The 24,997-nt window shown below is 38.2% G+C and overlaps 1 protein-coding gene across 2 annotated transcripts in view; it reads right to left on the bottom strand.

The window, feature by feature from the left end:
• Window positions 1-513: 513 nt before the first annotated feature.
• The window catches only part of FABP2 (fatty acid binding protein 2), a 34,587-nt gene continuing 10,103 nt past the window's right edge, over window positions 514-24,997 (bottom strand). The window contains exons 1-5 of one of the 2 annotated variants that reach the window (XM_044224112.1): window positions 10,671-10,745; window positions 3,981-4,095; window positions 2,426-2,598; window positions 1,149-1,256; window positions 514-819 (exon numbers count right to left, since the gene is read on the bottom strand). In XM_044224112.1, the coding sequence (XP_044080047.1) occupies window positions 769-819; window positions 1,149-1,256; window positions 2,426-2,598; window positions 3,981-4,047 (399 nt within the window). In that variant the 5' untranslated portion in view covers window positions 4,048-4,095; window positions 10,671-10,745 and the 3' untranslated portion in view covers window positions 514-768. Of the gene's footprint in view, window positions 820-1,148; window positions 1,257-2,425; window positions 2,599-3,980; window positions 4,096-10,670; window positions 10,746-24,997 lie in introns of those variants that run through there. The other variant, XM_044224111.1, reaches the window with a different exon arrangement.

Raw genomic sequence — 24,997 nt, 5'->3', positions numbered from 1 at the left:
TAAGGTGGGGTAGGGTATTCTTGTAGGGTAGAGTATTCTTGGTTGTAAGTTTTTCCTTTTTAGCGCTTTAAATATATCCTGCCACTCTCTTTTGGCCTGCAAAGTTTCTGCTGAAAAATCACAACCCATATAAGATTTTAAAGACCCCCATGCAAGCTGTCTTTTTAGTTTACCAAATGTGGAAAAAAACCCAAAACCTATATAGTCTATCATTGTATATGTCACATAGCTTTTTTCTTTTTTCTTTTATTTTTTTTTAAAGATTTTATTTGTTTTATTTGACAGACAGAGATCACAAGTATGCAGAGAGGCAGGCAGAGAGAGAGAGGGAAGCAGGCTCCCTGTTGAGCAGAGAGCCCGATGTGGGGCTCCATCCCAGGACCCTGAGATCATGACCCGATGACCTGAGCCAAAGGCAGAGGCTTTAACCCACTGAGCCACCCAGGCACCCCTTTCTTTCTTTCTTTCTTTTTTTTTTTGAAAGGATGAAGCTACTTATAAAGCATTGTGGAAACAAAGTTTATTTATCTGTGTTGAAAAAAAGTCACCAATTCTTTTAGAACACCAATACAGCAATAAATGTACATCTTAGGGAATGTAAAACAATTGAATCCTAATTAGCTTTTACTTGTTTTGCCTTGGTAAGTTTAGAAATGTGAGTCACTGGTTATGTTTACAAAAGGACTAATCAGGGAGAGAAAAACGGTTTTAGTACAATATAGATTTTCCATTCATTTTGTGTTCTGGGCTGTGCTCCAAAAACAAAGCTCATTCCTTTTTGAAGATCCTCTTGGCTTCTACTCCTTCATATGTGTAAGTCTGAAAGGTGTTAACAAACATAGAAGAATTTGCCATTAAGATTTAAGGCTCCATTAGGAAAAATATTAGTATTGTTATAGCTTTGAAATGATTATAATATTTTTTTCTTAATCTTGATAGCAACATTTTATACAGATAGAAGATATACCCACTTAAAAACACATTTTTTTGATTTTTAGTCACTTACACTTTTAGTTAAAATAAGTAAGATTTATACAAAAGTAATAGTTTATTTGTTGAATATATAACTCAGCAATCACAAATATAAAATTATTATTATATAATTATTTTTCTCTTTAGGAAACAGCTATGATCTTTTTACCACTCACCTGAACCAGTTCACCACCTACAATTTCTCGGACAGCATTCAGTGCATTTCCATTGTCTGTCCGTTTGAATTTTCCAACAAGTTTATTTCCCTCTAGGTTCCAAGTACCCTATAAATGTAAAATAATAATAGTAAGTAATAATAATAATAACAAATAGCTTTTTTAGGATCTCACATATATCAGGCACTGTTCTGAGTTTTATAGGTCTACTTCTTCAATCTTCACAATGAGCTTGAAGTAGATATTACTGTCTCCATTTTATGGTTGAGAAAACTGAGTCACAATAATTCACCTAAAGTCATAAAGCCAGGATTGAACTTAGCTTTGGGGGCTCTAGAGTATATGCTGGTAACCCTTTTGCTTATCTTACTCAATTGCTTCCAAATGCTAAATTTTAAGGTAGATGAGCAATGCTTCCCTTTTCTAAATCTTTCATGTTAAAAAAAGTATCCTAAATTTAGTCATGGTTCAAGTTAGTTTCATGAAGAGCCTAACACCCCTGTGTATGTTGTAATTTTATAATTGTTATAATAATTTTAAAATGACCGTTAGGATGCCTGGATGGTTCAGCTGATGGAGCATGCAGCTTTTTGATTTTGTGTTGTAGGTTCAAGCCCCATGTTGGGTGTAGAGATTGCTAACAAATAAAATTTTTAAATAAATAAATAAATAAATGGTCATAATTGATAAAATATTTGACAGTTTGTCATTACAAATATATAATTTAACTGAAAAATGCTAAGGACAAAACAGATTTTAAAAAATCATTTGAAAAATATGACTACCTAAATTTTTTTATCTTAAACATTGAAAGTTATATTCCCAATGACCTACAATGTAGCATGCATCAGACTTTTCCATTTGGTCACTCATTCATTAACTAATTTATTCATTTATTTTATTATTTCAGTGTATTTATTGAATGTCTATTATGTTTAAGTTAGATAAATCTAAAAGCTTTTGCTGCTACCAGGTATGTAAAGTTGCAAATACTGAGCTTTAGTTTTCTTTATGAATAATGGGTCTATACTTAATCATCCAGAGGATGTTCCTCTAATTCCTATTGATCAATCCAGATTATTTATAGATGTATGAAAATAAAAACATTAGATTTAAATATCCTGCCAATTTGTGTGATATATAATGTGTATAAACTCTATTGGCTGCTTCAGTAAAATGAAGGAGGCTTAACATTAAACCATTCAGTGACAGAGAACAGATTATTTTAGTATTGTGTAGAAAAATCAAGAATGCATTGCTTATAAAAAGTGTCTTACACTGAGTTCAGTTCCATCTGCTAGGCTGTAATTAAAAGTGACACCAAGCTCAAAAACAATCTCAATGGTACGAAAAGCGCTCGCTTCTTTGACGGTGAATTTATTTCCCTCTTGTGTAATAGTAAGTTTCAAATTGTCATGAGCTGCAAGCTTCCTTTTCACCATATTAATACCTACAAAGCAAAAGATTTTGGAGAAAATAAAATCAAAATGCCATAGAAAGTGTTTATTTCAATACATTCTGTTATATTTATTTGTTTATGTACATTTTGATGGTAGGAAGGAAAACCTGATAGCATTGCCTTTGCACAAGAGCATTCAGATTGCCTCCTACAGAAAAAATTCAAGCTCAATCAGATCAAGAGTAATGTTTCAAGCTATTTTTCCAAAACTTGTGAAAAATTAAATGAAAAACAGAATTGTAGAATCTTAGAACAAGTAATTTTAACATAATTATCAAAATCTTTGCTTCAGTGTTAAGTAAACTAAATTCCAGAAATGTCAAACAAAGGATTAAATATATTAATATATTTGTAAGGAACTTATAAACATAAACTTTTTGACTTTCCATAATAGCTTTAAAATTTAGAACCATAAGTCTCTTTGCTTTTTGTGGCATTTCCATCACAAAAATGAGAAAATTGGCAAATATTGCAGTCAAATTCATTATTGTAAGAATGTGCAAATCCCATAAATTTCTTTTTTTTTTTTAAAGATTTTATTTATTTATTTGACAGAGAGAGATCACAAGTAGGCAGAGAGGCAGGCAGAGAGAGAGGAGGAAGCAGGCTCCCTGCTGAGCAGAGAGCCCCATGCAGGACTCGATCCCAGGACGCTGAGATCATGACCTGAGCCGAAGCAGCAGTTTAACCCACTGAGCCACCCAGGCACCCCTGAATCCCATAAATTTCAACATGGAATTCTGGAACTGTAAGATATAATGATGCAAATTTTGTTTTTGGGGAATGACTCCAATTTGTTTGCACATCTTGGGCAGTGTATGAGCTGCCAGAGTATTGGAATAGATATTAAATTTATTAAATTAAAACCCACATAGAAATCACATGGAATCATGAGATTATTCCCAAAATTTTATGTCAGAGGAAATGAGAATTAAGTCTTATTTAGAGCTGGGAATCATGATAGATTTTTTCCCGCATTACTTTACTATATGATCTTTGTTTTTCCATCCCCTAGAATTCAACGTTTTAAAGTTTTGACATTTTCATTATGCACTGCCCTTTTTTACTCTCTAAACCAAAAAAAGTAAGTTTTCAGTGACATAGGCCCAAGCAGCAGTTGAAGAGTAAATGAATCATACCTGGATCTATTTTGTTTCAGAGAACTCAAAGAATCTTTTCTCCCACTAATGAAACTGTAGTTTTCCTAATAGAAGAAGTGAGAGTATTGTTTTCCCTACTTTGAGCCTCGCACATTCTGGATCCTCACCACCAGAACAGGAATCATTCCCTAAACCCTGAGGTTTAGAAGGAATTAGAAAGAAAAATGTCTGTGAAGAACAAAATAACAAGCCACTGAAGAATTAAGCCCTTACCCATTTTTTCCATGAACTTGTCATAGTTCTCATTCCGGTCTATCTTCCAAGTACCGTCAAAAGCCATGTTCTCCAGTTGAGTCAGCCTCTAAGCGATCAGAGATCCAGGTCTGTCCTTAGGAGACAATTTATCCTACTTCTTATCTTAGAACCAACTTCATACTGTGATGTGGAAGTTTAAAGTTTAAAAGGTCACTTAACTACACTAATGCCCAACCATTGTAGTTTATCTTTCTATAAATTTCTTAGAACCTCTCCTGAAATTCAACTGAATTACAGTTGACCCTTGAACAACATGGATTTGAATTGCACGAATCCAATTATATATGGATTTTTTTTATAAATACAGTACAATATTGTAAGTGCATTTACTCTCCCTTGTTTTTTAAATATTTTCTTTAGCTTTAGTGTAAGAATACACTATGTAATACATATGACATACAAAATATATATTAATTGATTATGTTATCAGGAAGATTTCTGGTCAACAGTGAACTATTAGTGTTTAAGTTTTTGAGGAATCAAAAGTTATGCAAGGATTTTTGACTGCATGGTTGGGGGTGGTGCCCCTGACCTCCCATGTTGTTCAGGAGTCAACTATAAAACTATAGTTTTATAAAACTATGAAACATGATGAACAATAGAATAGGTATTATTTATTACCACTCCCCCCCATGTAGTCAAGCTACAGGTTGTAAGAACATTTATTTTAAAAACAGAGTATTTAAAAATACTCTTTTGTCTGTTACTAGAATGTGTGCTCTCTTAAAATAGGTTTTCTGTTTATAAGTTCAAAGTGTGTACTACATTGGTAGTAACACGATTTAGAACATACATCAAATAACATCTAGAAAATGAGACTATTAATGACCTATCCCTTTTTTACAATAGGAATTACCTTATAAAATAAGATTTTACGACCAAATATGAATAAAAAGTTAAAGTTAATATGATACTGAGACTGAAGATTTGTTTATTTTACTAATATGTTCTTTTGCATTGTGCTTTTGAGTTGCCAGGAGTTTGGTAAATATCCTGACAACTGGTATAGTTTATGACACATAGTGTTCACTAGGTTTTTGTTTTGGTCTTGAATGGTGACTAGCCACTGAGAAAAATTTTAAGAGGTAGAAATGTAGCTAGATAATCTGAAAACTTCCATTAGAGAAACAATCAGGTTTAAACATTCTGCCATGTACAGAGAAAACAAAAACCAGATACCAGCTATGCCATTAATTAAAACCATTCCTTTGTTTTACTCTTATATTCCCTCTCTTCCCCAATCCTGGTGCAATCAGAAGCTAAAACTCAATGTGTATGTGGGACAAGGCTATGGAGAATAGCTAAAAAGGTAAAAAGACAAGGAGGTCACCATATCTCTCCCTTCCCCCACTGTAGGCTTTTAGCCTGGAACAGAACTGAGCTGTGGAGGAAACACATTAACTTACATGAAGTGCAGAGTTTTCATTATTAACTAGTCTGAATATATCACTTGCTAAAGAGCGACCATTATTGTGAATAAATGTGACCAAAGAAAGACTTCTTAAAATTACATTAATTTAATTTAATTAATTAACTTAATTAAAGAGCATGCATGCCCAACATTTCATTCAGAGTTAGAGGAAGGATACATCTAATGCATTTGAGCAGGAAATTGGGGGAAGAGAATTGAGTCTTTAATTTTTAATTAGGCTTCATGCTAGGGAATGAACTCATGGGGCTTGAACTCACAACCCTGAGATCAAAACTGAGCTGAGATCAAGAGTCAGACGCTTAACCAACCAAATCACATAAGCATCTCTAGTTTTTAATTTTGACTGTATCCATTGGGCACACTTTTTCAGTGGAGTTGCCCATTATTTTATTATTTTTTATTATGATGTTTATCAAGTAAGCACATTAAAAATCTAACTTCCTTCTACTAACTCCATTATTTTATTAAGAGAGTAAAAGATAGAACATAGAGAGAGGGAGAGGGGTATTGGGGAAGAGAGATTGTAATTTTAGAATAATAGAAGTCCTTTACATCTGTAACTAACTTTATGAAAAAAAATGGATTATTTTGTCTTTGTTTTTCTCCCTTTTATCAAAGATAATAAAAACCACATCATTTGTGAACCATCACCCTAGTATACTTTCCACTTGAGAAGGGATCAGTTAAGTAAATAACACTTGGACGCTAACTACTATCAGAATGGGCATGTTAAACTTTTCAGTCTTCTATTTACCAGTGGTAATATCCTAATTTAAAGTCAGTCAGGAGTTCTTGTTGTCTGCAGAATGTCATCATTTTTTCAATGAGTAGATCAAATTTTTAACACTATACTTTTCCAGCTTCCCAGCTCTGTAGCTTCTCAATTCCTACCACTCACCTGGACCCCACCTAGAAAAGATTGTATAGAACTTATAGAACAAGTTCCCTGCATACCTCTCCTACTAATGATACAATTGGACCATCTGGCTAAGGGCTGACCCAGTTCTTTGTTTTCTTCTCTGATAAAACTGGAAGACTTAGGGTCCTGTTGCTTGGGAGAGTGGGTGGATCGGGTTATATGTGCAGAGATGCTCTCTTTCTCTCTCTCTAGGCTCATAGTCCCCATTAGTCATGGAGTGATATCGAAGAAATGGAAATCAACAGAAGCTCCTGGTGATCCATATCCCATTCCTGCAGGAGATTATACAAATTACATTCCTAACATGTCTTATGAGACCCCTATTCATATTTTCAGTCTCTTGCCATTTCTTACTGTGTCCTTTAAGGTCTAACACTAAGCTGCTTTCAGTCTCTGCTCTCCTGATTGTGCATGTTTTCTGTTGCTTTAGGTCCCAGCTTGGTCATTGACTACTCTGAGAAGCTTGTCCTGAACTACCACGAGTGAGTGGGTCAGGTAAGCCTACTTCTTCCAAATGTAATGACCTTCTAAATGTCTCATAAAAGTCATAAAAGACAAAAACAGCTGATTCATGATAGCCAAGGGAATAGTAGTATCATCATGAAGACGGAAACATCATGAGGAAGGGCAGTACAATGTTCCAATCTCATCTCAAAGAAATAACTTTTTAGAAATCACAGAAATCCTTTCACCACATTGTTTAGTAGGAGGGAATGTTTTTCTAGAATAATTAAAAAATATATCATTTATGGAAAATGGCATTTCCAGGCCTTATCACCTCAGAATTTCAATCCCAACTTCTTTAACTTTTACATGTCAGAGAAAACTAGTGGTCTCTATTAGGCCCTTGTAAGAGAAGGATTTGAGGGACCAATGCAAGGAGCAACAAGAGGTTTTAAGATTATTATCCAATCCCTAGCAGTGAATGGGGAATGAGAAAGAATTCTAGTGTTTGCCTACAGAGACCACTTCATTCTGTTTTAACCATAGTCTTCTAAATTTTAGAAATCTTAAGGCCTGCTAAATTATGTCTTAGATTTTGCACCTGACATGGTTGGTGGGTTTTCTTCCAGAAAAACTGTAGAGTTACAGCCGTGCATAGCAGGACATCTGCCATATAGTGGACAGCATGGGTTGCTGATTGTCCTTAATAACAAGACAGACATTTTATGGGATTCGAATGTGTCAGTTGAATGATCTTGCATGAAGGATTTTTGTTTTGTTCTATTTTTTATTTGAGAGAGAGAGAGAGCACAAGCTGGGGGAGCAGCAGGCAGAGGAAGAGGGAGAAGCAGGCTCCCCACTGAGCAGGGAGCCTGTTGTAGGACTCGATCCCACGACTGGGATCATGACCTGAGCTGATGGCTGACCCTTAACCAACTGAGCCGCCCAGGCGCCCTTTGCATGAAGGGTTTATAACTCCTTCATCTTCTGCCTTCTTTGTAGTCTAGGTCTATCCCCAAAGTGATCAGTCTCCCTCAGGCAATTTGGATGGAAGGTTACTCATCTCCTATGCTCCTCATACCACAGAAAGTGGAAGATGGGTTTGCGTTAGTTCTCCATGTCCCATCAAAACCATTGTGTTTCTGCCCCTCTACCTTTTTCTAAGAAAGTCTTTTCTTTTGAGACCACTGTGGCTATCACCTTCCAGCCTACTTCATCATAGTTATCTGCCATTTACCTCATCTATCATTATCTATCATCTGTCCCCATCTAACATTACTATCTACCACTGAAGATCTATCAGTGAAGATCTTGGCAGCTGGCATCATCATCTGTGTCCTGCCATCATCCTGGATGACCTCAAAGTCCATATAGATAAATCATTTGTCATGCAGGCCTCACAGTTCCTTAACATCCTCATCTCTAGTAACCTTTACTTCTGTTATACTTGATCCACTTAAATCCAGGATAATAACCTGTGATTTGCATTTGCCAGAGTTGTTCCTTCTATAAAATTTAGCATGGGACTCTCTGACCACAACTCTCCATCCTCTCAGCTTCTTCACTTTCTCCCATATCTTGGGATATTAAGAAAGCTTTGCTTGGAGAGAACATCAGTCAGTTCCCTTTATTTTCTCCCAGATTGGAGCCCCCTCCTGGTTTCTTTACATTCTCTAATCAATATCCTATTGCCAGTAAAACAAAACAAAAACAAAACAAAAAACTAATTTGCACATTTTTCCTGCACCAACCCCTGTGCTATTACACATGCGTGGTTCCTAGTCTCAGCTGAATTGTCTGTACAGCCTGGCAAGACTTCTCTCTGTCCCAGTCAACTCCCTCCTCATTTTATGACAGCTTCTTTAATAATTTTTTTTCCTAGTAAAAGCAGAGTTTTATTCTTTTTAAAAATTATTTTATTGAGGTCTGGTTAACATACAATGTTACATTAGTTTCAGGTGTACAACATAGTGATTCAGAAACTCTGTTGAGCTGTGCCCAGCACAAATGTCACCATCATCTGTCACCATACAGCGATATTACAGTGTCATTGGCTGTATTCCCTCTGTTGTGCCTTTTATTCCTGTGACTGATTCATTCTTGAACTGGAAGCCTATATCTCCCCTTCACCTCTTTTGCCATCCTCACAACCCTCTCTCTGGCAACAACCAGTTTGTTTTTCTATTTCTGGGTCTGTTTCTGCTTTATTTTACCTTTTAGATTCTCCATCTAAGTAAAATCATATCATATGTCTTTCTCTGTCTCTTATGATTTAGGTTTATCTATTTGTGTCTAATTGCAAGCTCTCATTCTTTTTTCTGGTTGAGTAATATTCCACTATGTCTAGCCCGTTATATCTATCTATCTATCTATCTATCTACATCGCATCATTATCCATTCATCATTCGATGAACACTTGGGCTGCTTCCCTATCTTGGCTACTGTAAATAATGCTGCAGTAAACACAAGGGTGCATATATCTTTTCAATTAGTGTTTTTGTTTTCTTTGGGCAAATACCCAGTAGAGGAATTACCCTATTGTATGATATTACCTTCTTTTTAAAAGAGTTGTTTTTTTAAGTGATCTCTCCACCCAACATGAGGCTCAAACTCACAACCCCAAGATCAAGAGTCACATGTTCTAACAACCGAGCCAGTCAGGTGCCCCTCATACGACATTTCTAGTTTTAACTTTTGAGGGACCCCATACTATTTTCCGTAAGGGCTGCACCAATTTACATTCTCCCCCAAAATGCACAAGTGTTCCTTTTTCTCCATATCCTCACCAACACTTGTTATTCCTTGTCTTTTTGATACTAACCATTCTGACAGGTGTGAGGTGATAATTCATTTGGTTTTGATTTGCATTCTCCTGATGATTAGGGATGTTGAAAATCTTTTCATTTGTCTGTTGACCATCTTCTTCTTTAGAAAATGTCTATGCAGTTCCTCTGCCCATTTTAATCAGATTGTTTACTTTTTTGATGTTGGATTTAATCATTTTCTTATACTCTTCTTCCCTGGCCTCCAGCAGATGACCTATACATTACTTCACAGGGAAAATAAACCATCAAATAACAATTCCCTCAATTTTTGTGCCTTCTGATTTTTCAATATTATCTGTTAGTACTTTCTTTACTCCTATAAATTCTTTTACCCACTTACTTACTCAATGAATATTAGAATTCCTACCGTGACCCAGGCACTATGCTAAAGTATAGAAGAAGAATGAATACCTACAGTTTCAGTCAAGAGGAAGCAAGGCCTAAAATTGTAACAGTGAGGCACATGCAAAGACTGCATCCCCCTGCATCTTCATACTTGTCCCCTCTCTTTCTCTTTGATTTATTAAGCTGAGGTGGGATCGTCTCTCCTTCATATCAAGATGGTCCAGTCTTTTCCATTTTAAGAAATGAAAAGACTCTCTGGATTCCTTTGATGTTACTAGAAACTGTCTACGGCCATACCACCCTGAACGCGCCTGATCTCGTCTGATCTCGGAAGCTAAGCAGGGTCGGGCCTGGTTAGTACTTGGATGGGAGATGTTACTAGAAACTATTCAGTCTTTCTCCTTCCCTATATGGCCAGGCTTTCTGAGAAAATAATCTTTGCTTGTCCTTACATTCTTCCCTTCTTTTAGTGCCTCAATCTACTGCAATATAAGCTTTCATGTTCACCACTCCACTGAAGCTACTCACTGAAGTCGTAGATGAATTTTTTGTTGCCAAACAGTATGCACACATCTTGGCCTTTATTTTATGTCACTCCAGCCTTCCAGATCATTGACTCTCCCCCACTTTAAAATTTCTCCTTTTCTTTTCCTGACTTGATTCTTTCTTGACATTCAACTTACTTTTCGGAATGCTCCTTTCTAGACTCTTCCATGGGCAAACTGTTCCTCGCTTGACTCCTTAAAGTTGTATCTTAAGATCTTTTTTCATTCCACACAGTCTACCTGGGCCATCTTTTTCGTTCCCGTGTCTTCAGTTTCCATCTGTGTGATTCCAAATTTAGAGTTACAACCCAGATCTCTCTCCTACCAGGTACTTATTCCTTACCGGGTTTCTCTACCTGCATGCATTATCAGCACCTAAAACTCCACTCAGCCTTGTTCTCTTCTATTTCCTGTGTCAGTGATTGATTCTGCCATTCCAGGGATAATTCTAACATCTTTCCTCTCCTTTATTCTCAGCTTTCTATTTTAACAACAAATCAACTTTTACTCCCTACTGTCACTTAAATATAACCCCTCTTTGTATTTTCTAGTAGTTGCCATCACTGACTTCGATTGCTACAATAATTAAATGGTGTTCCCCTCCTCTGGTCTCTCAGAATCCATTTTGGCTAGAGAATTACCTTCATAGAATGCACATGTGGCCATGTCCTGTCTTTGCATATTATCATTCAGTGATTCCTTATTGCTATCAGCATACGATTCTGTATTCCTTACCTCTCCTGTTCACCTCGCTTTATTCTTCCCCTATCGAAGGTGCTCTGATCTCTCCCATCTCTATATTTTTGTACATCTTCTTAACTCTGCATGTAAATCCACCCCTTATCACGTACTGTCCCAGTCTAACAGTCACTTAGACTTTCAGAGTCAGCTCAGTGTCCCCTAACCAACAGACTGCCTTGCCTTCCCCCTTCCTGCTGGTCTGGGCTAACTCTTCTTTGCCTGAACTCCAGTATCGCCATCAGAACCCTTTTACATTTACTGTATTGATTGTAGAATCTGTTAACCTGTTGTTTCTTCTAAGAGATTTTCAGATTTAGGGGCAGAGACAATTCAAAATGGGTACAAAATAGGTACAAAGTAAGCTTATGTATCCTAATTAAAGCCTTTGTTGCCTGGCTAGAAGTGCCATTTGTTTCCCAGTCTGGGTTCAGCGTGTGAGAGTTTGATCAGCTAACAGTTTGTTTAATAATGAATAGTACCCCACTGCCTTCTAATCTGATGCTAGGGTCATGGATTTACCCAGTGTAATATTTTGACTCCCTGCCTATTTTGCAACCAAATTGAGGAGCCTCCATCTGTAGTCTTTCCCAAGGAAAGTTAATTGCAGATCATAGGCTCCACAACTATCTGGTTGGCAGATTACTACAAGGGACTTTGACTCCTTGTTGGAATGAAGCAAACTTTAATCTCAGAGTGAAACAATAATGTTGCCAAAGCACTACTTCTCAGGCATGGCAGAAGTAATCCTGTAGAAATCAAGAAAATATTACCAATGTTAGGAAAAGCATCAGTTGGCTTCTCTATACCATAGCTTTACATCCTTGCCATGGAGAAACACACTTAGTGGGCAGACTGCCATAACTGTGTATATCACTATAGAAAATTTTGAAAATACAGCTCAGCTCAAAGAAAAGTGAAAGTTACTCAAGGTTTTATCTCCCAAGGTAGTTGGAAAATATAAATATTTCATCTATATTATAAATATAAACATAATATTATAATATACTATAATTTATAATTATAATTTGTATTATAAATGTGAGGCTTAATTCACAACCCTGAGATCATGACCTGAGCCAAAATCAAGAGTCAGATGCTTAACTGACTGAGCCACTCAGGTGCCCCAAGAATTTTTTTAAATTAATGAGCAATTAATGCAGGTAACTTAGAAAGTACAAAAAGGCATAAAGAAAAAATTACTCAAGGACTTATTATCCCACCAACTGTACATAATTAATATTATGTTTGCATGCAATTCATCTAGTTTTAAGTATGTTTGAATACACTGACACATATATTTGTGTGTGTGTGTGTATATATATTTCTGTGGACCCATATGTGTGTATATGTACGCTAGGTATGTATATGTGTATACTCCTAGAAGTTTGTTTGCACATAAAGACCCATGCACATGGCCCATGCACATATCTTCATTTGCTCAAGATTCATATTTTAGAAGGCTTCATTTGGCACCAGGTAGAGGAGGGATTTGAGGGACTCATCTGGAAGAAAAAGCTAATTAAATATTGCTATAACCTTGCTGAGAAATGAGAACTGAAAATAAGATGGTAAAAGTGAGACTGGAGAAAAGAGAAATACAGAGATATGGGAATGTTCTAGGTGGCTGTCAGACTAGATTAGCGGACAAGATAGCAGACGCCAGCTGTGCCAGATGTGTATGCTATCTCCTAAGGGCATAAGGACAGTCTTCTCTTTGCAGCGATATTATCTATATGGAAGACCAACCTTTGAAATACAGATAAAGTCCCTAAACAGCCTCAGTCAGTCAGACATTGAAATTTGCCCCCAATGAATGTTTGTTCCTTTTTCAGTAGGCATTTGCTTCTTAAATCATCTCCCTGTTAAAGAAACAGATTAATTTAATAACATCATTCTCTTTAAACTTAAATTGAACTTTTACAGTCTGTTTATTCATCCATTCATTCCTCTGCTTATCCTTCTGTAACCATGGGTTGAATGAGCACAATTTATGGAGTTGAACTAAAATGCAGATATATTTTTGTCTTCATCTTTCACTAGGAATCTTTTCCTGTGACTGCTTAAAAACCTAGGCAGTCCCTTGTGTTTTTCTGCCCGTTCAAGTAATAAAATGTCCTATCAGGGCCTTGGAGTCACACAGCTCTAGGGGTCACCACTTGCACTGTAGTCTTCGTGTATGAGTCTCCTCGAGTTTAGCTCCAGTAGATTCTAACGGGAATTGTGCCCCTGGAATTTTGCAACAGGACCTTGAGTTCTAAAGCCACATTCATATCAAAACCATAGCTTTAATTCAATATTTAGGAATGTTTTGCCTAACATATTAAAGAACACTTTACTCTTCATTCAAAGGTGAGAGACTTCTCATCTACACTCTACCTTCATTCCAGGGCCGGGCCCACAGGCAAGCCAGCAATCTTTTGGGGAAGAGTCTTCCGCAAACCTTCTTGCTTCTGACCTCTAGGACTGGGGGGCAGAGTGAAAGGTAGAGAGAGGTGGGGTTCCTTTTATTGCCCTGGCCCTCAGTCTAGCTCTCCAAATGTGGCAGTGCCTCATCCTCAGTGCCTCTCAACTTCTGCCTGCCAGCTACTTGGTTGTCTTCAATCCTCTCAGACCATCCTCTTGGACAGGACACTTTTTAAAATGGCCCCAGGGTAATATTCCTACCATTAGTTTTCATCTACTTCCTAGAATTCCCATACTTTTGACCCACTCTGAGAGGAGTGTGCCATACCTTCCTCGTCACCTGGCCCTATCCTGCTGTATTAGTGTGCTTTAGCAGGCACAGGTTAAGAGGCAGACATCATTACCTGGTACCCCTCACTCAGGACTGGACTAGGGTGAACCTAGTGAGGCACTTGTCTTAAGAGCAAAATTAAAGGGTATGCCAAAATAATCAGCAAGGTAAATAATATTTTCATGAAACTTTTGAAAAAATAAATATTAATGGAAACAAATATGATGGGCAAGATATCAAATTTTATTTTTTTTAAGATTTTGTTTATTTGAGAGAGACAGAGATAACAAGAGAAAACAGGAGTGGGGAGGAGAGGGAGAAGCAAACTCCCCACTGAGCAGGGAACCCATTGCAGGGCTTGATCCCAGGACCCTGGGGTGATGACCTGAGACAAAGGCAGACATTTAACTGACTGAGCCACCCAGACACCCCAAGATATCAATATTTTACATAAAGACAGGGTTAGTGCAGGAGATAGTGAATTCTATGACTGTCTTGAGGTACATTGCAAACAATTCTGATCATTGTTCACCCACAGTGCATCTATCTTTCCAATGAAATTTTCCTCAAAAAAAAAAAAAATTCTCCCAATTGCCATGATTCTTTATACATGTTGAAATTTGAGCTCTGTGGTTTTAGAGCTCCCTTTGAAATGTATTTTGCAGATTGTTGTATTGGTCAAAATTTCCAATTTAAATTAGTTATTCATCTGTCATCCATATATCTACCCATCAATCCATCAGTCCACCCATTAATATTCTAGGGTTGTATGTGAAGGAAAATAAAGATGATCTTTGGGGGCACCTGGCTGCTTCAGTCAGAAGAGCATGTGATTCTTGATCTTAGGGTTGTGAGTTCAAGCCCCACATTGGGTCTAGAGATTATTTAAATAAATAAATAAATATATTTTTTTAAAGGACAGTTTTCAAAAACTAATGACTAATCCATTCTAAGAGATGGCTAAACTAATGGCTGTGAAATAGAAATATTTATAGTTACAAAGGGAATATGAAATTGGTCTGCCTCACCAAGTAGGCCCTGAGGCCATATTGATATATAAAATTAAAGGGAGTCACAGTACATTTTACTCTCCTGTTAGAGATGTCCCTTAAAACATGCCTGTTACCAGCTTCCCTATTCTGCTTACATCTCCACCTCTACAGAGTCAGTTCTTATGGGCTCTTCTGAAACAGCTCATTCCGTACTTTCTGATCAGTTTGTTGGGAGTGTAAATAGAGACTCACCTTCAGAGGCAGAATGATGAGCCTGTATTATTCAGAGGAAAATGAGGGTCCTTCAAGCTACCAAATTGCCAGTTCCTTTGTAAAGAGTGTTTTCAATTGTTTTAATATAGTGGATTAAGTCAAATTTTGTGTCAAAGAATACAGGTATGCTTGTCATAGGCGCTGAGATTCTTTTGAAACTTATATTCAAAGTTTTTTTTTTTTAAGCTGATATATTAAAGGGGTAATTTAGTCCATAAACAGGTATTGTCTATATAGCTGACTTCATACAGAGCTATTGGCTCCAATGATTCTGAGTAGTTAGGAAGAAGTCTCTAAAACCAATTAAGGCACCGTTGGCCTGTTTGTGTAATCCAGCACGGATTAGTAAGGTAGCCCCTGGAGTCCAGCTGCCGTGTATGGTTCAGTAACATCCAGGTGTCAGCTGTCGTCACCTTGGTCCATTGAATGACCCTGTTCTGTAAGCACAGCCTAAAAGGCACCTGGCTCACTAAATGGAACTGTAATATGCTGGCCACAGAAAAGAGGATTTTACAGAACTGTTCCTCCTTGGAATAACATAATTGAGAATTGAATTAATCATGATCCAAAAAATTGTCTTTGCCCATGGCATAGGAATTCTAAAACCCCAAACGCCAAAACCTTACTATGTAAAAATAATACAAAACAGACACATAAATTGAATTTCACATGTTGTTTTCCTAAAATATACTGTCTGAAGAGTTCTTGCAAACCAGTTCCTGCTGGTTTGTAAAGGACCATACAACAGCCCTCCTGCAGTGGAGGCCGGTTTGTTCAGAGAATGAATTAGGGCCCAGTGACACTGGGGACTCTATGGCCCCATCGTGGCAAGTGAGCAGAAGGCCAGTGAAAATGAAGCATTTATGAAGTTCACATTTCTTAACAAACATCTTCCAAAGAACAAAATGGGAATTCAAGAAACCTGTACAAGTTTATTTCATATTTTTTTTTAAAGATTTTTTATTTATTTGACAGACAGAGATCTACAAGTAGGCAGAGAGGCAGGCAGAGAGAGGAGGAAGCAAGCTCGCCACTGAGCAGAGAGCCTGACACGGGGCTCGATCCCAGGACCCTGGGTTCATGACCTGAGCCAAAGGCAGAGGCTTTAACCCACTGAGCCACCCAGGCGCCCCCTGCTTTGATTTTTTTTTTTATTGTTTATCATTGCTTTGCATTTTTAATGGTTTAATTAGCTATATTAAAGATATCAGTAATTGACAATACATGTGTAGGATTTTTTATTTAGAACTGAACAAATTTATTTCATAGTGTATATATCCTTCTGTAATTTTTAAAGAACTAACCATTATGTGTCTGAGACTCATCCATGAATTACTTTTTGTTGATATGTCAATAAAGCTATGAATATTTCTGCCCATTGTTGGTACACATGGACCAAGAGTTTACCTAAAAGTGAAATTACTGACCCTGTGCATCTTCCTTTTTTTAAAGTCCCACTTCGTAGGAAAGACAGTAGTTCTAATACATATGTCTAAATTTGTTTCCTTTTAAGGTCTCACTAAAGCTTTTAAAAAGACAAAAATCCACAGAGATGGGGAAAAGAGATGAAGCAGTATCAATAAAATTTTTAAATCTGGACAGGACAGGAAAGGACGATGGATGAATGGTAAACTGCTTGGTAGAACTGAGAAAGCCAAACCCAAGTTAGGGTAAGGGGTGAAGGGAAGGAATCGGAGGACGAACTTAATTTACACTGCAGAATCTTCAGAAGACCCCATAATTGGTGCCTCTGGAAGATGGGATTAAAGGAGCTAGCTGAATATAATGAACTGATTGAAAGTGTAAAGAAGCAGTTAAATTCTCAAATCACCTTCTCTATGCTAAGCCGGTGAGCAATTGTCCCTCATAGTCAGCCGAGTTCTTCTCCAGAGAAGCTAGGACAGAACTGACTGAGGAAAAGTAGACACAGCTGAGGACAAAAATACTGTAATGAAACAGGAAGGTTAATTGAATGTGTGCCTATTAACTATTGAGAGATCTACCCTGTTCACTTTTAGAACACTGGAAGCCAGGTCTTTACTCCCTGTATAAGATTTTAGAAGAGTCTTCTCTGGGGGATCTGACCAGCCCACGGAGAAAGATCTGAAGAAAATGTCATTGCACTTTCCCCAACAAATGGCCCACCTAGATCCCCCAAAGGGAAGTTCACAGTTGACAAGCTTACCAGGGCTTTAGTCACAAACCTTGAAAAAGGAACGTTTAATTAAGGAAAAGAATTTTATTTATTTATTTATTTAAAGACTTTATTTACTTATTTGACAGAGAAAGAGTGAGAGATCACAAGCAAATAGGCAGAGAGTGGGAAGCAGGCTCCTCAGGACCCCGAGATCATGACCTGTGCCAAGGCAGAAGCTGAACCCTCTGAGCCACCTGAAGCACCCCAAAAAGAAAAATATTTGTGAAAAGAAATCTCTAATCTGAAAGAAAGAGCAAAACAAATTGATGAAATTCTTTTAGTTCTATGTTGGAAGAATAAAACCTCAAAAATAAAAGTAGGAGTGCAGGGCGCCTGCATGGCTCATTTGGTTGGACCTTCTCTCCAGGGGCAAACTGAGCGCCTTGGGCTCAGGTTGTGATCCTGGAGTCCTGGGATCAAGTCCTGCATTGGGTTCCCTGCTCAGCGGGGAGTCTGGTTCTCCTCTGACCCTTCCCCTTCTCATGCTTTCTCTCTCTCAAATTAAAAAAAAAAAAAAATCTTAAGAAAAAAGTAGGAGTGTAACCATCATTAATATTTTCAGAAATTTAAGAGTATATGTTTCTTTGGAACAAAAATAGCATGCCATGAAAATTGAACAGAGAACCAGAAACCACTCTTAGAAATTAAAAATAAGATGGAAGAAATGAAATACTTAACAAAAGAGTTGGATGATAAAGAAACATCCCAGAAAATATATTAAAAAGAAAAAAAAAAGAAAATTAGAGGAACAGTCTAGGAGTCATAATGTTTAAGAAACAGAAATTCAGAATGTGAAGAATGGAAGGCAGGAAGCCATGTAGCATGTAAGTCACAAGAAAATTCCCCAAACTGAAAGATGATATTTTCCACACTGAGTGGGTCCACCAAGTACTTGGTACAGTGGGTGAGAATAGGACCACACTCAGGCACAAAGTGAAGTTTCATGTATGTGGGGAAAAACAAACAATTTTATAAATTTCTGTGATTCTGGGGGGTAGGGTGAGGTGACAAGAACAGGTGCCATACACATCGTAATCATAATGGGTTTAAATTTCTCAACTGCATACTGAAAGTTAGATGATCAAGGAGCATTGCCTTCAAAATGTAAAGGAAGTTGTTGCTTACTTTTCTAATTTAGAATTCTATCCAAACTGTCAACTGAGTATTAGAATGTTTTCCAGTTACACTGGAATATTTTCTCAAAAACTTTATCTCATAAACATCTTTTCTGAGGAGTTACTGGAGGACAAATGAGCATTTGAAACTTGGATTTAAAAAAACCTTTAAGACAGATTTTAAAAATAGGGGAAAAATGATACCAAATAACTTTTTCAAAGTGGTATATCAGTGTCCCATCCGTAAAACAGTGTATGTAAGAGTACCTTAGCCACATCTTCATTGATAATTATTTTTCCTCTAAAAATGTGATAGTGCCAATTTTGAACCTGTCAACCTGACACATCATTTTTGTCTTATGGGAAAAGTTTTAAAAGAGCAATTTAATTCCTTTAATTATAATAGTATATATAAATATATAGTATAATAATATAATATATATAATACATATATTATATTTAATACTCTAATTTTTACTACTATAAATACATATTTTATATTTTTAGTCAGTTTCAATCAATTCTTTGTTTCTAGATGTTTTTCTTTTGTCTGTTACTAAACTTTTTTTCACTAATATATAAAATCTGTCTGTTTTGGTTTTGACTCCTCTTCTTTTTATTTTCTTGGTCATTAAACATGAAATATTTATTCACACTCACTAATAACTAGAAAAATAAAAATTTAAATAACAATGTGATAAAATATTCTTTCCTTGAAATATCTCCTCTTCATTTTGTATGTTGTAGGTCACTCACACCTAAATGGTTATTTTCCCCCTGAACTTAATGACTCTAAGAAACTTTATATGTGTGCAACGTGTATGTATGAATCTATAGCTCTTACTACAGAAGTAATTTATGTTTATTGTTGAGAATCAGAAAATGCAGATAAGCAAAAAGGAGATAAGAACCTTCAATAATCCCTTCATTTAGGAATTGCCACTATTCATATTTATTTTAGGTTGGGTTCCCTGAGAGACAGACTTGAAGACAGATAACTCAGTGCAGCTTACTGGGGTGCTCTTGGGAAAACCCCGGTAAGTGAGTGGAGGCAGCAGGACTGGGCAGTGGGGAGAAGCTAGTCTGCTTTGTCATAGCAACCAAGTCCTTAACCAGTCCTCTGAGGAAGTCTGGAACTGGAAAAACCCTTCAGAGCTGCGCCTCACTCAGACGAGGGGGTTGGAGTTTTGTTCTGAACTCTCATTGCGTAGGGACAGGACACAGTTTGCCCCTGGAGAGAAGGTGCAACCAGAAGCTGGGCAGCTCCCTTAGGCCTGGGACAATTTCTTGGCCCAGCTGTAAGCTGACACTGGCAGCTGCCGATGGTCCCGACACCCTGGGCAGTGAGTTCCTTGTGCGTATACATGGTGTGGCATGTGTAGGGCTGGAAGTGGCTGGGGTGAGAGGTCAATCTTGTCAGTATATCCAGCACCCAGTAAAGTCTATTTCTTGCCTTACGTGGATCAACTTGCTTAACGTAGTAAGTCCACTTCATCTGGAAACAGTTCCTCGGGGCGCCTGGGTGGCTCAGTGGGTTACAGCCTTATGCCTTAGGCTCAGTTCATGATCCCAGGGTCCTGGGATCCAGCCCTGCATCGGGTTCTCTGCTCATCGAAGAGCCTGCTTCCTCCTCTCTTCTCTCTCTCCCTACCTCTCTGCCTACTTGTGATCTCTGTCTGTCAAATAAATAAAATAAAATCTTAAAACAAAAGCAAAAACAAAAAAACCCAGTTCCTTGAGGATGCTGATGGGTCTTTCTTTCTGGGGAAACGTGGATGGTTAGTGTGGAGAGCTGTTAGCCCCAGGAAGGCAGCTCCCCTTGGGGAGATGACTGAGTTTATAATCTCTCCCTTCCGTTCTGCATTCTAGATTTGCCGTGCCTTAAGAGATTTCCCCGAGGAGCCTGGGACTCTGTCTCACACTGTGGCAACCGTACTTATCCATTTTCCTCCAAAGTTTAGGAAAGAAATACTAAAGGACTCTTCAGTGGATCATCTAGGTACCAAACCTATTTTTTCCTGCTCCCACAGTGTGAAAGCAAACTTATCTTCTGACACTCTGTCATTAATTCCTGCCATCCAGATGGTGACTTCTTTCCTTCTCTATTGGCCTCTTGGGAATAGAGTTCCTAATTCATAGAGGCCAGAGCTGAGATGAGAAATGGTGGCAACAGGGCAACTTTTACTTTTACTCTTTATTTCTCAGACCCCTGTATTCTCCATGTTGAAGCCAGAGCACTATGTAAAGGTTATTTCTAAGTATATGCTGTATCCCGGAGGCTGGTGCCCCTTTCTGCCAGTGTGTGCACATATCCATTCCTTAGGCAAAATTCCTGAATTAGATTTGATGACCAAATGCCCATAGTAAAATCAGCTCACACAGATGAAAGTACGTGTTCCTTTCGAGGTCTAGGCCTCTGCAGAACACCCTGGGCCGTCTACAAATGCTCTCCACCTATTCCATTCCAAATTGTTTGCTCTGCCTGGCAAGTAGCAGCCTGGGTTAGTTCTGCCCAGGAACCCTGCTCTGGAATGGAAGAATGGATTCTGATGTGGAATTGTCCTGTCAAATAGATTGTAAAAAGAAGGATGTGATTGTAGCCGGGAAACGCAAAGGGAAACATTCGTTAATATCTCACTGTCCTAAATAGTTAAAAATCCCTAGTGGGGAATAACAAACTTTATATTCCAAAAAAATAAATTATATCTTCCAAGAAGAAAGGAGTCTGTTTCTGAAAGAGGTCAGTTTGGGCAACTTGAAAATGGGAATACAAACTTCAAAGAAAACAGTTCTTCCGACTTAGGTAGTCTAATGAATGATTAACTGGCTGAAATGTCACTGATGGTTATGACTGTGCTGTCTAACAAGCTTGTTTAGGGCAAATAAAGGAGCATTTAAAGGATTATGCTGGAATAAGCAGATTCCAGCAAATGCCGTTTGTCCTCCTTTGCAATAAAACCTTCACCTCAGGGGCGCCTGGGTGGCTCAGTGGGTTAAGCCTCTGCCTTCGTCTCAGGTCATGATCTCAGGGTCCTGGGATCGAGCCCCGCATGGGGCTTTCTGCTTAGCAGGGAGCCTGCTTTCTCCCTCTCTCTCTGCCTGGCTCTCTTTCTACTTGTGATCTCTCTCTCTCTCTGTCAAATAAATAAACAAAATATTTAAAAAAACAAAAACAAAAAAACCTTCACCTCAGCCTTCCTTTTTTTTTTTTTTCCCTCACATAAGAGATAACCAAAAAATTGGTGATGACTTTCTGTTTAATTGGCATGTATAGGGAGTAACATGGAGGAAGGAGGTCTAGAAGGAGAAAGAGGAATAGATGGACTAAGTAAGGATCATCCACAAGAAAAACTCCCAGCTGGGCTGTCATCAGATCTCCATCCCCTTGCTCGGTGGTGTGAGAAGGGCATGCTGCTTCTCCAGCAGGACAGCAGAATGAGGATGTATGTTGGCGGGCCAACAAAGATGGTGCAGGTGATGTCCACACTGTGATCTCCATTGATCTGGGGTCAACAGGTCACATAGAAAGGCCTGAAGTGACCTTTGCTCAGAAACAGGTGGTGAGCCCATTGGGCCCCTTGTGCTGTGACAGCACTGCCAGGGACTTTGCCAAAGGGACTTTGTAGCCAGACCAGAGTTCATCTTCTGGCTCTGCCAACTGCAAGCTGTATGGCTTTGGATAAGTAACCTAATTTCCTCTGCTTTGTTTTCTTGTCTGAAAAATGGGGACAAAATTATCTACATGATGAGACTTGTAAGGATAAAATGAGTTAGTGTATGGAAAAGGCCTGGCACATAGTTACTGCTCAATAAATGTTCACCTCCTTCCCTGCACTCTGCTAGGAGGACTTGCTATAATGCAGAGAATGATTCCCTGGTAATTCTATAGAAAAGTCCTCTATAGGCATGAAATCATCTGCCAGTGGTATCCAGGACCCAGGCATTATGGCTCTTGCAGGCTGACTAAGGTGCAGGGCTCAGGGCAGAAGGATGTTCACTATACCTGTGGCAGGGCAGTCATCAGGTTCTCTTCCCTGGCCAGAGTAGAGCTCTTCCCCTGGAGAGCTGGAATAGCCCTCTTCCCATCTGGAATGTACCCCAGGGTTTGAAGAAGCTCCAAGCTAGAGCAACAAGGAAGGTCCCTTTTCTTCTAAATCTCCTTGAAATGTTTGGTCTCTGTGATAGACTCAAAACAGTCTGCTTTTGCTCAGGGATGCTTTTTTGCCTGTCTTCCCCAGGGCCTCTCTTGAAGCTGGACTGATCCCTTGGTTCTTTTTTTTTTTTTAAAGATTTTATCATTTATTTATCTATCTATTTATTTATTTATTTGCCAGAGAGAGAGAGAGAGCACATAAGCAGGCAGAGTGGCAGGCAAAGGTGGAGAGAGAAGCAGGCTTCCTGCCAAGCAAGGAGCCTGATGCAGGACTCGATCCCAGGACTCTGGGGTCATGACCTGAGCCAAAGTCAGCAGCTTAACCGTCTGAACCACCCGGCATCCCTGATCCCTTGGTTCTGATTGTGAACAGTGATTGTCAGACTTCTGGGTGGCAACCTGTAGGAATCTTTGCCCTCCCAAATTGCTCCTGGATGTTGAGTCAACCCATCAGGACATAGATGATAAATCAGAACAAGAACCTTTGCCCTTACTCCAGATCTAGAAACAATTTGGTGAATTACCAGTAAGCAATATTTATCACATACAGATGTCAGCTCTCCCTTTGTCCCTCTCAGCCTAGGGCATGCCACATCCAATTTGTTTTTGTTCCAACATGAGAGGACTTAATTTCATCATTCTGGCCTGCTGCAGTTAAGTGTTCTCCAAGCATATGATCTATGAGGAGGAGGAAAAGGATTGATAGTGGATCTAATCTTTCAAGGTCTTTCTTAAGCAACTGTAGATAATATAGAAGAATAGGAAATTCTGGAAGCCATCATTTATTTATTTACCCCACAACTTATTTTTTTAATTTTAATTCCAGTGTAGTTAACACACAGAGTTATATTAGTTTCAGGTGTGCAATATAGTGATTCCACACTTCCATATATTACTCAGTGGTCATTAAGATAAATGTGTTTCGATTCCCATCACTTATTTCACCAATCCCCCCACCGACCTCCTTTCTAGTAACCACCCATTTGTTCTCCATAGTTGAGAGTCTGTTTTTTGATTTTTTATCTTTGCTCATTTGTTTTATTTCTTAAATTGTAGGTGTGAATGAAATCATATGGTATTTGTCTTTCTCTGACTGGCTTATTTAGCTTAGCGTTATACTCTCTAGATCCACCCATGTTATTGTAAATGGCAAGATTTCATTCTTTTTAATGGCTGAATAATATTCCATAGTGTGTGTGTGTGTGTGTGTGTGTGTGTGTATACGTATGTCACTACATGTGACACTACATCAAAATCAAAAGCATCTGCAAACAAAGGTAAAAACCAAAAAAACCAACAAAACTAGAAGAAAATCTACTGCATAGGAGAAGGTATTTGCAAATGACATATCCAATAAAGAGTACAGAGCTTATGCAACTCAACACCCAAAAACAATTCAATTAAAAAATGAGCAGAATACATGAAGACATTTCTCCAAAGGAGACATCCAGATGGCCAGCAGACACATGAAAAAATGCTCAACAGCACTCATTTTCAGGGAAATGCAAATCAGAACCTTATGAGACATCACCTCACACCTGAATGGCTAAAATCGAAAACTCAAAGCAACAAGTGTTGGTGAGATGTGGAGGAAAAGGAACTCATTCGCTGTTGGTGTGAATGCAAAACAGTACAGCCGCTGTGGGAGATGGTATGGGGGTTCCTCAAAAAGTTAACTGTAGAACTATCCTACAATCCAGGAATTTGCACCACTGGGTATTTACCCAAAGAATACTAAATTTGAAGGCGTATATGCACGCCTTCGTATCGGCGTATATGCCGATGTTTACTGCACCATTATTTATATTAGTCAAACTATGAAAGCAGCCCACGTGTCCATCAATAGATGATTGGAAACCATCATTAGCTTACTTCTCTCCCTGTTGAAATTCAATCTTTTACTTCTCTCTTTCCTATGTAGATGGAATATGTTGTACTTCTGTTGAGATGAAAAATCCAGATAATTAGAGAGAGGATAAAGTTTTCAATGAGTTGCTCTTCCAACTTCTGTGAGTCTCTCTAATAAAAGTGTTAATCACTGAATCATTACTTCAATGGCTTTGTGTGGCTAGGCCTTTAGTCTTAAGATTGCAAGGAGTTAGAAGAAAAGAGCAATGTTTTAGATCAGTAATTCTCAAATTTCAGCGTCCATCAGAATAACCTGGAGCGGGGCACCTGGGTGGTTCAGTGGGTTAAGCCTCTGCCTTTGGCTCAGGTCATGATCCCAGCGTCCTGGGACTGAGCCCCGCATTGGGCTCTC

Source organism: Neovison vison, chromosome 11 (assembly GCF_020171115.1).
Source record: "Neovison vison isolate M4711 chromosome 11, ASM_NN_V1, whole genome shotgun sequence".
Classification (NCBI taxonomy): domain Eukaryota; kingdom Metazoa; phylum Chordata; class Mammalia; order Carnivora; family Mustelidae; genus Neogale; species Neogale vison.
Note: the sequence above shows the minus strand (reverse complement) of the source record. Positions and strands in the feature narration are given on the sequence as shown.